At 46.6% G+C, this 15,843-nt stretch overlaps 1 protein-coding gene across 7 annotated transcripts in view; it reads left to right on the top strand.

Moving 5' to 3' along the window:
* xpnpep1 (X-prolyl aminopeptidase (aminopeptidase P) 1, soluble) overlaps nucleotides 1-9,828 on the top strand; it is a 112,766-nt gene extending 102,938 nt beyond the window's left edge. For 5 of the 7 annotated variants that reach the window (XM_085994327.1, XM_085994325.1, XM_085994323.1 and 2 more), the window contains exons 19-20: nucleotides 7,210-7,308; nucleotides 9,522-9,828. In XM_085994327.1, the coding sequence (XP_085850453.1) occupies nucleotides 7,210-7,308; nucleotides 9,522-9,653 (231 nt within the window). In that variant the 3' untranslated portion in view covers nucleotides 9,654-9,828. The remainder of the gene's footprint in view (nucleotides 1-7,209; nucleotides 7,309-9,521) is intronic. The other 2 variants (XR_015079187.1, XR_015079186.1) reach the window with 1 other exon arrangement.
* Nucleotides 9,829-15,843: the final 6,015 nt, after the last annotated feature.

Genomic DNA, 15,843 nt, shown 5'->3' with positions numbered 1-15,843 from the left:
GCCAGGCATGTGCCTGTGGTCGATTGTAAAATGCAACCAAATGTGAGACGTAGTGTGCCTGGATTTAACCTTTGATTAAATGGTAAAAGAGACACAGTGGCCTCCATTATATTGTTTGGCTGTTGATTTTAAAATAATTTGAAAAGGAATTATCCCAAATAAATACGCAATAAAACGTGAAATTATTTTTAAAAAATAGATTTAATTGCGGCCTAGTGCAAAACTGGACCAGGTCTGACTTTCAAGAATTTGAATGAAAAAACAAAATCACTAGTTCTGTGTTAATTAATTTGTTTTCATGTAAGCCATTGTGATCCACTTTTCTTCTGTTGTTGTTGCATGCGCTCTTTATCTGGAGGCAGTGACATAGTACTCGAGCAAACTCCAGGGGTTCTGGCAGCCTTCCACTATCTTGCACAAGATGCTGCTCAGTAGGGTTGCAAAATTCTGGGAATTTTTAAAAGAGGAAACTTTCCATGGGAATTTTCGGGAATTTATGGGAATTTTGGGAATTTTGAGTTTTTTGCACACTGATGGTTTTTGTCTCTGACCCTTATATTATCTTTGTCATCAAAATAGACATACTGTTCCATACAAATAAAAACAGGCTTTCAAAACTTTATTTAGGTTATAATTTTGAACTTTATTGAACCCCCGCAAAAAAGACCCATCTAAAATAAAATAAAAAGAGCGTCAGCTTATTTAGCCCGTAATTTGTCCTTATTTTGTCCCTTTGAGTCTTCTGAGTCTTCTACTCATCATTGCTCCTCCTGATTCTCTGACTCTGGCTCTGACGTGTCCATTTCCTCCTCTGTGTCACTGTCTAGCTGTGTGGTGGACACTTCTGTATCTGGCTCAATAAGTTGTAGGTTTGCCCGGATAGCCACCAGTTTCTCCACTCTCGTTAGTCAGCCTGTTGCGCACCTTTGAATGCGTATTCCCAAAAAGTGACCAGTTTTGTTCAGAGGCCGCTAGTGAAGGTGGGATTTGGAGTATCACCGATGCAATGGGTGACAGGGCCTCAGATGCACAATGTCCCTTCCACCAGGTATGTGCACTGATATGCTTGCATGATTCCCATATCCCGTCCCCATTCCAAAGACCTTGCTTGGTAGAGAACTTTTGCCAGACTTCCCAGAACTTTGCCCACGTCCAGATTGAGGTGGCGTGAGAGGGTAGAAATCACACTGTAAGCGCTGTTGATCTGTTCTCCAGAAAGTATTGGTCTCCCAACATGCTTTGGGTCCAGCATGTATGCTGCAGCATGAATCGGCTTGACACAAAATTCTTGATGCGTCTGTATGAATTGAACAATTGCCTTCTCCTCTGCTTTGAGCAGCAGGGATGTGGGTAGGGCAATGCTGATTTGTTCTTTTAAATCAGCAAAAAGCCTGAGAACATTTGACAAGGCAGCGTCATCTCCTTCAGTCTGAGCAATTGCAGATGCTACTGGTGAGAGTAGTTTAAGGCTGCTAACCACTCTCTCCCAAAACACATCATCCAGCAGTATTTCCTTGATGGTGGTTTCCATATCCCCAGACTGGGATATTGCCATTTCTTGCAGCGACTCCTTACCCTCCAGAAGGCTGTTGTACATTATGACAACGCCACCCCATCTAGTGTTGCTGGGCAGCTTCAGTGTGGTGTTCTTGTTCTTTGTTGTTTGCTTGGAGTTGTAGGTTGCTGCAACTACCTGTTTTCCCCTGACATGCTAAACAACTTGCTTGGCTCTCTTGTACAGTGTTTCCATGGTTCTCAAACCCATGATGTCATTGAGGAGCAGGTTGAGCCCATGAGCTGCGCACCCAATAGACGTAATATGAGGGTAGGCCTCCTCCACTTGAGCCCAAGCAGCCTTCATATTCGCATCATTGTCAGTAACTGCTGCAAAGACCTTTTGTGATCCAAGATCGTTGATGACCGCTTTCAGCTCATCAGCAGTGTATGTGCCTGTGTGTCTGTGCTCTTGAAGAACACTGGGAGAGGAGTGGAGACGATGTAGTTTATGATGCCCTCCCCTCGTACATTTGACCAACCATCTGAGATAACTGCAACACAGTCTGCCATCGCTATCGTTTCTTTGAGCTTTCCTTGGACCCTGTTATACTCAGCCTCCAGCAAATAAGTGGACAAAGCATGTCTGGTGGGAGGACAGTATGCAGAGCGAATAACATTGAAAAATCTCTTCCAGTACACATTGGCTGTGAGCATGAGAGGTGAGCCTGTCACATATACAGCTCGAGCAAGGCACTCATCTGCATTCTTCTGGCTATGGTCATCCATTGTATCAAAGAACCTTCCAAGTGGGCCAGGAGTTGCTGATGATAAGGAGCCTGATGCTGAATGTGAACCATCATCTTCTTGAATGGAAGCAGAGGAACTCTGGGCTGACTGCTGTGAGCTTTGAGTGAAGTTGTTGCACTTGGATAAATGCTGCATCTTTGTGGCATTCTTTACATATGGCTTTGTACAGTGTTTGCACATGTACACAGTCTTTCCATCTTTAATGCCTGGGGTAAAATGCTTCCACACATCCAACGGTAAACGTGGCATTGTTCTATGCAGAGAAATAAAAGGCATTCGTCTCTGTGTCGAACTGCGGTCGATCAGCACGATTGCAACAGGGTGAGTAAATTTTTCCTGATGCTCCTTGTGATGGAAGCATGACCTGTGCACGCATGACGCTACATCACCAATAGAGGGAGCTAATCGCTCATCCACTCATCCAACCAATCAGGACACATTTGTTCACAGTCACACACAAAACTTGTAATTATTAAAACAAGCCAAGTAAGAAGATAAACATATATTGATTAAGAAATTCCTTAATAATTAAGATTCCATCTCTTAGTAATTTTAAGAGGGGACCTGTGGGGGAAAAAAGTGAAAGAAATACAAAAAAAACATTATTATGCTAGCATGTGCTTTTTTGGGCAAAATTCCCAAGCTAAACTTCCCGTGGAAAATTTCCCGGAAACTTTCCACCACTTCGCAACCCTACTGCTCAGTCAATGTTTGGTGGACTGAGGAGGGTGAAACCTCTCGCACGCCTCCCGCACTCTCACACTCACTCACTCTCACATTCTCACGCTCACTCACTCACTCTCTCTCACTCACACTCTCACATTCTCACTCTCTCTCACTCTTACACTCTCACTCTCTCACACTCTCACACTCACTCACTCGCTCAATCATTCTCATTCTCACTCTCTCATTCTCACACTTACTCTCACACTTGCACTCTCATACACTCACTCACACTCTCACTCACTCTATCACTCACACTCTCTCTCACTCCCTCTCACTCTCTCACTCACTCTCATTCTCACTCACTCACTCTCACACACGCACTCTCATACACTCTCTCTCTCACTCACTGTCTCACTCTCTCTCTCACTCTCTCTCACTCTCTCTCACTCTCTCTCACTCTCTCTCACTCTCTCTCACTCTCTCTCACTCTCTCTCACACTCACTCACACTCACTCACTCTCATACACTCACACACTCACACTCACACTCACTCACTCACACTCTCTCTCTCTCTCTCACACTCACTCACTCTCACACTCTCATACACTCACACTCACACATTCTCTCTCTCACTCTCTCACTCACACCCACTCACACACACACTCTCACTCTCACACATTCTCACTCTCACTCTCTCTCACACTCTCTCACACTCTCTCACACTCTCACACTCTCTCACACTCTCTCACACTCTCTCTCACTCTCTCTCACTCTCTCTCACTCTCTCTCACTCTCTCTCTCTCTCACTCTCTCTCACTCTCTCTCACTCTCTCTCACTCACTCTCACTCTCACTCTCACTCTCTCTCACTCTCTCTCACTCTCTTTCACTCTCTTTCACTCTCTTTCACTCTCACTCACTCTCACACGCGCACTCCCAGCAAGCGCAGTGAGGCCTGTTATAGCGCATGCTTCCAATCAGTGCTCAGCATAAAGAACCAACACCTCATCACTGAGCCAACAGCAGAGGTCCCTGGCTTCGTGGTCAGTGCTCAACCGAATCTGCACAGGGCGTGGATGCTGCGGCCACCTGCTCCACAAGTGGACGTGGACAATGAGAAATGACCCACGGTGTGACTGTGGCCATGAGTCCCAGACCATGGAACACATCACATCAACCTGCCCACTGAGATCTGTTGCGGGAGGCACCTCACTCTTCACTCGGCATCTCAGGAGGCCATCGAATGGAGAGCCAAAGCAGACATCCCATTATAAGCTCTCCCAGTCACACGAAACAACAGCAACAGTGCTCAGCAGATAAGGGCAAGCAGTGCAGACCGAGGATGGAAACGGAGACTTTCCTGCACAGCGTGGCTGAATGCCACACAAGTGCAATTACCCACTGAGCAATCAGTTCGCTCATTTTGATTTGAAACTTTGTTTTTTTTACTGTGATTTTATTATCGCATGCAGCACGGCAGTGCAGATTTTTTCAATCTGCCTTGGGTATTCTGGACAGCCACCTCAGGGATACGTTTTTGCATCAACACAGGCAAACCGCATCCGAGTGCAGATGTCCTGATATTGAATTCTTTCTAATGGAAGATTATTAGCATGTCGTTATAGACTCTTCTGGGACACTGGTGTCTGAAAGCCTGGACTTCAATCATACATTTCAACCCCCACAACTTGCAGTCTACTTTCCTTATAGTCAACCACCAACTAAACAATTTATTTGTTATGAGCCCTTTCAGCCAGCCTTGGACTTCTAATTCATTTGTATCAAAGTCATTCATTTTGCCTTAGTTATCACTGTTTGGAGAGGACAGGTTGCTCGTGTCTTCCTTCGTGAATACTTGAAGGAAGTAATCGTTCATAATATTAACTATCTTGTGCTCACCTCCCCCCCCCCCCCCCCCCCCCTATTTCTAGTCCATTTGCGTTCTTTTATAATATTTGCTTCTGGCTATCCTCTTATCATTGAAGTTGTTTTTTTGACTGTAATGTTTTGCCTCTGCAGCTATGTGGGGTTTTTTACCTGCCAATAAGATAAAAAGAAAACCTGGGACTATTGGAAATCCCAAATTAAAAAAAAAAAAGCAGATTAATCAGCAGTGGAAAGTGGAAAATAGATCGACATTCCAGGTGCAATGGTTCATCAGATCCATTCTGACCAAGTGTTGACGTATCTTTCTTCCCTTAGCTTCTGACTAACCTGGTGTGCATTTCCGACAGTTACTATTCTTACTTTGAGTAAAGATCAGATTGGTGGTGCTGAAAACAATTAATGGCCGTTTCAATGGAATAAGTTGCTTACAATGGCTCAAATGCTCAGAAGACTTTCATCCCTCCTCATTAAAGAACCAGTGAACTTGTCATCGAAAGGCTTGCTATCAGACTGTAATTATTCAACCACCTGTTTCCTCACCCCTCTCCGGTGTGTATTTGAAAAGTAACTAGTTAGAACAGAAGGGTTAATGCAGGTTGTCGAATAATTTGTTGGTTGCTTGTCAATCTGTTTCGTGAGGGGAAGGATCTGATGGAAACGTTCCCAGGCCGGCCAAGGGAAAAACCAGCAAATGGTTCTTGTTCCTAATTGGAATCCAGTGACTCTTGTTGGAAGTGTACTCGTGTGAATACTGAATGAATGGGTTTGGCTTTCATGCTTCCCACGGTCAAATAACCCAATTTTCCCATTTCCGCCCCACGACACCCACTGCCAAGTTCACACATGAAGGATGGCTGCTCATGAGTGCCTCAGCCTGAGCTGCCATCATCAGGAAAGGTGGAACAGGGGAACAACTAGACGATAAAGACTATAGTCCATTTATTTCACCTTCTACCATTGTGTGATACAATGATAATGGAGTTGTTCACTGATCATAGCAATCACTCTCTATCAATTAGTTTACAATAGATCTTGCACAAGGAAAGGCCCAGTGGTGGAGAGCTTTGGGAAACATATGTCCAAAATCATCTATTCCTCCCAAGCATGCTACACTTACCACATGTCATGTCTCAAATTACTCAGACAGTGTATGCCAAAATCTTATTTTCCTGACAGAAATCTATCTAATTTTCATTTGAGTGAATCAATACTAACTGCTTCCACCGTCTCCCTAGGGAGCCTGTTCCATAGATTGACCACTCGCTGACTGAAATATTGTTTCCGCAGATTAGTTTAGAATTCACCTCCCTTCAAGCAGCAAGAGGAAAATTTGAGGAGAATAAAATTGAGAAAATCTGTCTTTGTTCAACATTAACCTGACCTCATCACAGTCTGCACTTTCTATCATGGGGCTACAGTCACTTCAGCAATGATTTGTGACTTAAAACTGGTCAGAAAACCCATAGACTCTTAATGCTGAGCGTGAGATGTTCGTAGCCAATGAGTTTAACCTGATTGACTTGTGCAACTACAGGAAACTTTTTTTTATCCGGCACCGACGGGACCGACGTGGTGCCGGTTCATCAAAAATTCCGGATAACCGAAAGCTATAGTAAAAGATACGGAGATGAGAGCTCCGTATAAAGCAACAAAACCTGTTGCTTAGCAACAGGTTCAGAACAATGGCCAAAAGTTCCAAGCATCTCTGTAGCTTAGCAACAGCGGCAGCCACACCCTTGCACAGCAACAGATGGAGGAAGGCAAGTATTAAAACTTACCTGAACCTACTCCTGAATTTTGCCGGTTAACCGAGATTTCCGGTTATTTAGGTGCCGGTAGATCGAAAGTTTCCTGTAATACCAAAGGTAAATCAGTCACTTGAATGATTGTGAGTAAATGCAACAAAAATGGGTACTATTCAAGTGTCATAATCCCTGGAATCCTGTTAGTCAGATAGAATCCTGGTCTCCCATGGAGTTGGGCTAAATAGAAATGTATTAAGCTTGTATTCAAAGATTTAACAAAGGATGGTAGAGATTTGTATTGCCGAGTGTGCGGATCCAACAACATTACCAACTGACGAAGGGTCATCGACCTGAAATGTTAACTCTGTTTCTCTCTGCAGATGCTGCCTGACCTGCTGAGTATTTCCAGCATTTTCTGTTTTTATTTAACATTACCAACTTGTTGCTTTCTATTATTGCTAGTTAAGGTGTGTTACCTGTCTTAGAGTATGCCTTGTGTCTCATAGGTTATGTACTAACAGTAACCTTTCATTGCAAAAGCGAGCAGGTTCTGTGTGTGATAACGGACTATCTGCATTGTATTAAGTCTAACCTTTATTTTTGTTTAGTACCGATTTCTGAACAGAGAGAGCCTGACATTTGAAGCATTGACTCTAGTTCCAATTCAAACCAAAATGATCAACTTCGAGTTACTCACACAAAAAGAGGTGAGAATCCATTATAAGTGTTAGAAATGAACAAAATAAAGGATCTAACTCATATCTATGCACACCGTTGTGAAGCAACTGCCCATCAAGTGGCAGTGGTTGGATGCTTGTAATGAGTGATCATCGCAGCGGCTGTGGAGTCTTGTTAATATAATTATAGTGTCATTAAAGCAGAACATGATTTCTGTCTGGAGTGCTGACTTGAGAACTAAACCCTGCGAAGTAGAGCTTTTTTCCGATAATTACTTTTGTTTTAGTTTTAATTAATAACGACAACTTGCATTTATACAGCCCCTTTAATGTAGCAAAACGTCCCACGGCGCTTCACAAGAGCGTTATCAATCAAAATTTGACACTGAGCCACAGAAGGAGATATCAGGACAGATGGGGGAAAAAAAGCTTAGTCAAAGAGGTAGGTTTTAAGGAGCGTCTTGAAGGAGGAGTGAGAGATGGAGGGGTTTAGGCAGGGAATTCGAGAGCTTAGGGACTAAGCAGCTGAAAGTGTGGCTGTCTATGGTGGAGCAATCATCGGAGATGCGCAAGATTCTGAAGGGGCTTGACAGGGTAGATGCAGAGAGGATGTTTCCCCTCGTGGGGGAATCTAGAACTAGGGGGCATAGTTTCAGAATAAGTCGGAAATGAGGAGGAATTTCTTCTCTCAGAGGGTCGTGAATTTTGGAATTTTCTTCCCCAGAGAGCTGTGGAGGCTGGGTCATTGAATATATTTAAGGTGGAGATAGACAGATTTTTAATGGAGTCAAGGGTTATGGGGAGCGGGCAGGGAAGTGGAGTTGAGGCCAAGATCAGATCAGCCATGATCTTATTGAATGGCGGAGCAGGCTCGAGGGGCCAAATGACCGACTCCTGCTCCTACGTCTTACGTTCTTATGCCAGAATTGGAAGAGCGCAGAGAACTCGAAGGCTTGTCGGGCTGGAGGAGGTTACAGAGATAGGGCGCGGCGGGGCTACGGAGGGATTTGAAAACATGGATGAGAATTAAAAAAATCGAGGCGTTGCCGGACTGGGAGCCGATGTCTGTCAGCGAGCACAGGGGTGATGGGTGAACGGGACTTGGTACGGGTTAGGACACAGGCAGCAGAGTTTTGGATGAGCTCAATTTTATGTAGGGGGGAAGATGGGTGGCCGACCAGAAGAGTATTGGAATAGTCGAGTCTGGAGGTGACAAAGGCATGGATAAGGATTTCAACAGCAGATTAGCTGCGGCAGGGGCGGAGTCAGGCAATGTTACGGAGGTGGAAGTAGGCGGTCTTGGTGATGGCGTAGATATATGGTCGGAAGCTCATCTCGGCGCGTCAAACACAACGGCAAGATTGCGAACGGCCTGGTTCAGCCTCAGACAGTTGCCACGGAGAGGGATGGAATCGACGGCCAGGGAACGGAGTTTGTTGAAATGTCCTGAGCTGAAATAATCATTAAAGCGCTGTGGACTGGTTGGGTTGTCTGGGTGATCAGGGATTGCCAGCAAGTTCACAGAGTCAGTAGGTCCGTGTCAACTGCTGCATTCGGAGGTTTTAATTCGCCTTCAACTAGTTTTCAGTCTATGAAAATCCATTTTTTTAAAGAGTGGATCCCACCTCCAAAATGAATGGTGAGAGGTAAGAGGAATAAGAAAGAATGAACAAATGGTTTTAAAATTCATTCTTTATGGAATTGAGGTATTGGACAGACAGATTAGTTTAGACTAGCTTAAAAAAAAGGATAGAGAATAGGAGGATGACAGGGCAAGTACAATTGATGAGTTTAACTTGTAGTTTTATATTTTACTAAAATAACATTCTGGATTTTGAGAGAAAAATAATTGGATTAAAAAAACAACTTAATATCACAAATATCGCCTCCTGCAATGTATTTGAGCAGGAGGTGAGCGAGTTTGCAGTCTTGCACTCATCCCCATAATGTGCACAATTATTTGACATGAAAGCGTACATACTGTGGATGCATATGTGATTAGAGCAATTATACATTCATCAGGCACCCATTAGAGTGTGGGAAACCCATCTGGCTTTATGTTCACAACCATTGAAATTTCATGTCCCAGGCACTAAAGTGCGAATTTTCATTTTTCAGTTGTCTCAGAAATCAGCCCCTGTTGGTGCTCCCAACGGATGTCCAGCGATGCAATCACTCAACAGCTTTGTTTATTATGGTTTAATTTTATGATGAATAACGCCACTTTTTTCAATGTCCTTCAGCGTGATTGGATCAACCTCTACCATCAGTCATGCAGAGAAGTGATTGGAGCGGAGCTGAAGAAGCAGGAAAGACCGGAGGCGCTGCAGTGGCTTATCAAGGAAACGCAACCAGTCGGCTGTTTAACAAAATGAAGTTTACTAAAGGGAAACAGATCTATTTATCATGCACAATAATGCCGTTATGATGTACCATTAATGTACTTCGCAGAGAACACAGCAGCCACAATATACTCACCGAAACTGTAATGATGTCCCCTTCAGATTTAGTATGTAATTTTTACAAATAAAATATTTCATGCTTCTAACATTTTAGTAGTTCTTTATTACTTTTTGTGTTGATGTTACATACGATTATAATTTATACTAGTTATTTCTGTGAGCTTTAAAAAAAAAATCAGTGATTTTTTTTAACGGTACTTTTGTGTATTTTTAGTCAACTATTTTGACCATTTTCCACTACAAAGGAGAATTATTTTTTAGATAGTTTCTTAAAACATGAAGGAAGGTTGCCAAGCAATATGAGCTGTGATGATGAGGATATCTTTCAAGTCCGAGATTACTGTTTGTAAGTAGCTTTATTATTATTTGAGCGGAATCTTGAGCTCGTCCAAAGCTCCACTGCCCGTATCCTAACTCTCAGCAAGTCCTGTTCGCTTATCAGCCCTGTGCTCGCTGACCTACATTGGCTCCTGGTTGAGCAACGCCTCGATTTTAAAATTCTCATCCTTGTTTTCAAATCCCTCCGTGGCCTCGCCCCTCCCCATCTCTGTAACCTCCTCCAGCCCTACAAGCCTCCGAGATCTCTGCACTTCTCCAATTCTGGACTCTTGAGCATCCCCAATTTCCATCGCTCCGCCATTCGCAGCAGTGCCTTCAGATGCCTAGGCCCGAAGCTCTGAAATTCCCTCCCTTAACCCCTCTGTCTCTCCACACCTCTCCTCCTTTTAAGATGCTCCTTAAAACCTACCTCTTTGACCAAGCTTTTGGCCACCTGTCCTAATATCTCTTTGTGTGGTTCAGTGTCAAATTTTGTCTCATTAACACTCCTGTGAAGCACCTTGGGATGCTTTGCTATGTTAAAGGCGCTATATAAATGCAAGTTATTGCTGTTGTTGAGGTGGGTGAGCTTAAAAACTGTCTGCATTCATACAATGGGTCGCTTTAAAAGACAGCTTGGTTGAAGCATGGGAACGGTAGCGTCATGGTAATGTCACTGGGCTAGTAATCCAGAGACGTGAGTTCAAATCCCATCACGGCAGCTGGGAAATTTAAATGCAGTTAATTAAATAAATCTGGAATAAAAAGCTAGTATCAGTAATCATAACCATGAAACTATCGGATTGTCATAAAAACCCATCCGGTTCACTAATATCCTTTAGGGAAGGAAATCTGCCGTCCTTACCCGGTCTGGCCTATATGTGACTCCAGACCCAACCCACAGACCCTTAACTGCCCTCTGAAATGGCCTACCGAGCCACTCAGTTGTAACTAACCGCTACGAAACAAAATGGAATGAAACCGGACGGACCACCCGGCATTGACCTCGGCACCGGCTACAAACATGGCAACGGCACACCCAGCCCAGTCAACCCTGCAAAGTCCTCCTCACCAACATCTGGGGACTTGTGCCAAAATTGGGAGAACTGTCCCACAGACTAGTCAAGCAACAGCCTCACAGAATCATACCTTTCAGCCAATGTCCTGAACTCCTCTATCACCATCACTGGGTATGTCCTGTCCCACCGGCAGGACAGACCTACCAGGGGTGGCGGCACAGTGGTATACAGTTGGGAAGGAGTGGCCCTGGGAGTCCTCAACATTGACTTTGGACCCCAAGAAGTCTGATGGCAAGGAAACCTCCTGCTGATTACCACCTATTCCCTCAGCTGATGAATCAGTACTTCATGTTGAACTTGGAAGAAGCACTGAGAGTAGCAAGGGCACAGAATGTACTCTGGGTGGGGAACTTCAATGTCCATCACCAAGGCCCCGATTTTCGGCTTGTGTGGGAAATGGTCGGGTTTCCCCGAATGTGGGGTTTCTGACACACATAAAAAAGTGTCAGCCAGCTGCACGCAATTTTCCCTCAAGTGGCCAATTAATTCCCAGCATGTGGGAAGCCTTGCTCGGAGGGGAGCGGGCGGGTCGGAGGACCTCCTCGTGGGCCTGCTCCTGGGCCTGGCCAAGAAAGCCATCAATTGGTCCTGGCAGCGGGCGAGCGAGGGGGTCGTCCGACCGGATTGCCTCCCCCTCTTCCGTGGCCATGTTCGCGCCCGGGTGGCCCTAGAGATGGAGCACGCGGTGTCCGCCGGCACGCTCGAGCTCTTTCGTGACCGGTGGGCGCCGCGGGGACTGGAGTGCATTGTTAATCGGGACAACCAAATTTTAATTTGATTGGTGGAGGGTTATTTAAAAGGGTAATTGGGTTGTTGTCACCTTATTTGTGAAATTGTTTCTTTTTTATTTGGGTCCAATGAAAAGAGAGGGAAGCCTTGCTCGGAGGGGAGCGGGCGGGTCGGAGGACCTCCTCGTGGGCCTGCTCCTGGGCCTGGCCAAGAAAGCCATCAATTGGTCCTGGCAGCGGGCGAGCGAGGGGGTCGTCCGACCGGATTGCCTCCCCCTCTTCCGTGGCCATGTTCGCGCCCGGGTGGCCCTAGAGATGGAGCACGCGGTGTCCGCCGGCACGCTCGAGCTCTTTCGTGACCGGTGGGCGCCGCGGGGACTGGAGTGCATTGTTAATCGGGACAACCAAATTTTAATTTGATTGGTGGAGGGCTATTTAAAAGGGTAATTGGGTTTTTGTCACCTTATTTGTGAAATTGTTTCTTTTTTTGGGTCGAATTAAAAGAGAGGGAAGCCTTGCTAATTGTCCAATTCGAGTCAGAAATCCCCACAGTATGATCTCATCATTCGTGGTGCTTTCAAGGTCCATAGCAAGCACTGCATCCTCTGAAGGCTTCCAAACGAACCATACAGGATGGCAGAGGAGCCTGCAGCAGCTGTGGCCAGTGCCAGACCCCGAGCTGCCTCCAAATTTGACGAGGCATTATTGGATGGGGTTAGGGCCCACAGGGAGGTCCTCTTCCCTAGGTCAGGGAGGAAGATGCCTCCCACTGAGACCAATGCTGCATGGATGCAGGTGTCAGCAGATGCCAACTCGCTGGGAGTCACCAGAAGAACCTTGGCATTACATCTCTAACTCCTTTACTCCCCCACAGTACCATCCAGAGCTCCCATCCTCACTGTGGAGGAGGAAGAGGCTGTGCAGCCAGACTCCTCAGAGGAAGCTCCAACCTCTGAGGGCGCAGCGTCAGCAGAAGTAAGCGCACCCAGCACCAGCGCAGACACTCACACCTCAGGGGGACCTTCGGGACATAGAGTAGTGTTGTCACCTGGTGTTTCACAGCTCACAAGTGAGCCTCAGCAGATTCTGGAGACAGGGACAGCAGTGGAGAGTCCTCGTCGGAGGGCGCAGGACTCTGCCAGCTCAGCTCAGCTGCGCTGCATGTTGACCCTCTGCCTCTGGGTCCATCCGCAAGAGAAGAGGTGATGGATCTCCATGCACAGATGCAGGAGTCTCTGGCAGGTTTTGTCTCCAGGGTCGCTGCGAGTGTGGAGCGAATGGAGGAGCCCATAGCGACCATGAGCAGAGCCTTTGTGGAGTCATTGGCGCATGAACGCATCATCATGGAAAGGTTGGCAACCTCCATGGAGGAGATAACTCGCCAGGGTACGGAAAACATGGTGAGTGCTCTTAAGAGAATGACATCCCTTGAGGAGCGTTGGCCATCTGTTGAACAGAGAAACCAGATCTTCATGGAAGTCGTTCTGAGTAGGACTGCCGGTGCAGAAATGGGTCCCCATGGCCCCCTAAAGTGCAGCAAGGTGCTCTCAAGCCACTTCCAAGCGCTGGCCCCCTCTGGCTTGTGCAGCTTCAGGTGAGTGAGCAGCAGCCTGGTGCTCCTGCTGCTGATCCTGCTGTTCCTGGTTCTGCGGCTGCCGCCTCTGCTGCTGGAGATCCTCTAATGGCAAGAAGGGAAGGAAAAAAAGGCGTCCCATGCTTCTCGTAGATGCCTCTGCTGAGTGAGGGTGGGGAGAGAGGCTTCCCAGGAGATCACATTGGAGAAGTGTGTGAGGCTCCAACCTTCCACAGCTGTGCCTAAGCCTTGAAGAAGTAGCCCCAAACCTGCAACAACAAGGTCCTTCAACATACAAGTGCTGGCCCTTTAAATCGCAGCTTCTCTGATTGACCTGCAGCTGCAAGCAAGCAAGCCAGCTGTTTTCATGCCAGGTCTCATCAGCGTGGTTCCCCGCAGGCGTGTTTGATGTGGGGAAAGCCCCAAATTCGCAACGGCCCCGGAAAATCTACTTCAACAAGGTAATAATTGGTCATTAGTGTTCCAATGACCAGTCCCGCCAGCGGCGGCCGGGACTGAAGCGGGTCGCGGAGAAACGGCGGTCCGAAAGTCAGGCGGGGGGGGGTCGCGACCCGCTTTTTCGGCAATTTTTGGCCCCCGGCCGCCTGGAAAGCCGCCCGACGGCTGGCAGAAAATCGGCCCCCAAGAGTGGCTCGGTGGCACCACTACTGGCCGAGTCCTGAAGAACATACCTGCAACAGGTGGTGAGTGAAACAACACAAGGGAAAAACCTACTTGACCTCGTCCTCACCAATCTACCTGTCGGATATGCATCTGTCCATGACAACATTGGCAGCAGTGACCACCGCACAGTCATTGTGGAGACAAAGTCCTGTCTTCACACTGAACACCCTCCATTGTGTTGTGTGGCACTACCACCGTGCTAAATGGGATAGATTCAGAACAGATCTAGCAGCTCAAAATTGGGCCCAGTGGGCCATCAACAGCAGCAGAATTGTATTCCACCGCAATCTGTAACCTCATGGCCCGGCATATCCCTCACTCTACCATTACCACCAAGCCAGGGGACCAACCCTGGTTCAACAGCGAGTGCAGAAGAACATGGCAGGAGCAGCACCAGGCGTACCAAAAAAATGAGGTGCCACCCTGGGGAAGCTGCAACACAGGACTACATGCATGCTAAAAAGCGGAAGCAGCATGTTATAGACAGATCTAGGCGATCCCACAATCAACGGATCAGATCAAAGCTCTGCAGTCCTGCCACATCCAGTCATGAATGGTGATGGACCATTAAACAACTAACGGGAGGAGGAGGCTCCAAGAATATCCCCATCCTCAATGATGGTGGAGCCCAGCACGTGAGTGCAAAAGACAAGGCTGAAGCGTTTGCAACCAACTTCAGCCAGAAGTGCCGAGTGGATGATCCATATCGGCCTACTCCCGAGGTCCCCACCATCACAGAAGCCAGTCTTCAGCCAATTCGATTCACTCCACGTGATATCAAGAAACGGCTGAGCACACTGGATACAGCAAAGGCTATGGAGAGAGTGCAGCGAAGATTCACCAGACTGATATCTGGGATGGCAGGAATGACGTATGAGGAGAGATTGGGTCAATTAGGCTTATGTTCGCTAGAGTTTAGAAGAATGAGAGGTGATCTCATTGAAACTTATAAAATTTTAACAGGACTAGACAGACTAGATGCAGGAAGGATGTTCCTGATGGTGGGGGAGTCCCAGAACCAGGGGTCACAGTCTAAGGATAAGGGGTAAGCCATTTAGGACTAAGATGAGGAGGAATTTCTTCACCCAGAGAGTGGTGAACCTGTGGAATTCTCTACCACAAAAGGCAGTTGAGGCCAATTCATTAAATATATTCAAGAAGGAGTTAGATATATTTCTTAAGGTTAAATGGATCAAGGGATATGGGGAGAAAGTAGGGACAGGGTACTGAATTTGGATGATCAGCCATGATCTCATTAAATGACGGAACAGGCTCGAGGGGCCGAATGGCCTACTCCTGCTCCTATCTTCTATGTTTCTATGTATGGGCCTCGACAACATCCCGGCTGTTGTGCTGAAGACTTGTGCTCCAGAACTAGCCGCCCCTCTAACCAAGCTGTTCCAGTACAGCTAAAACACTGGCATCTATCTGACAATGTGGAAAACAGCCCAGGTATGTCCTGTCCACAAAAAGCAGGACAAATCCAACCCGGCCAATTACTGCCCCATCAGTCTATTCTCAATCATCAGCAAAGTGATGGAAGGTGTCATCGACAGTGCTATCAAGTGGCACTTACCAATAACCTGCTCACTGATGCCCAGTTTGGGTTCTGCCAAGACCACTTGGCTCCCGACCTCATTACAGCCTTGGTCCAAACATGGACAAAGGAGCTGAATTCCAGAGGTGAGGTGAGAGTGACTGCCCTTGACATCAAGGCAGCA

This window comes from Somniosus microcephalus, chromosome 8, assembly GCF_052327205.1.
Source record: "Somniosus microcephalus isolate GS21.2 chromosome 8, FLI_Smic_1.0, whole genome shotgun sequence".
NCBI classification, from domain to species: domain Eukaryota; kingdom Metazoa; phylum Chordata; class Chondrichthyes; order Squaliformes; family Somniosidae; genus Somniosus; species Somniosus microcephalus.
Note: the sequence above shows the minus strand (reverse complement) of the source record. Positions and strands in the feature narration are given on the sequence as shown.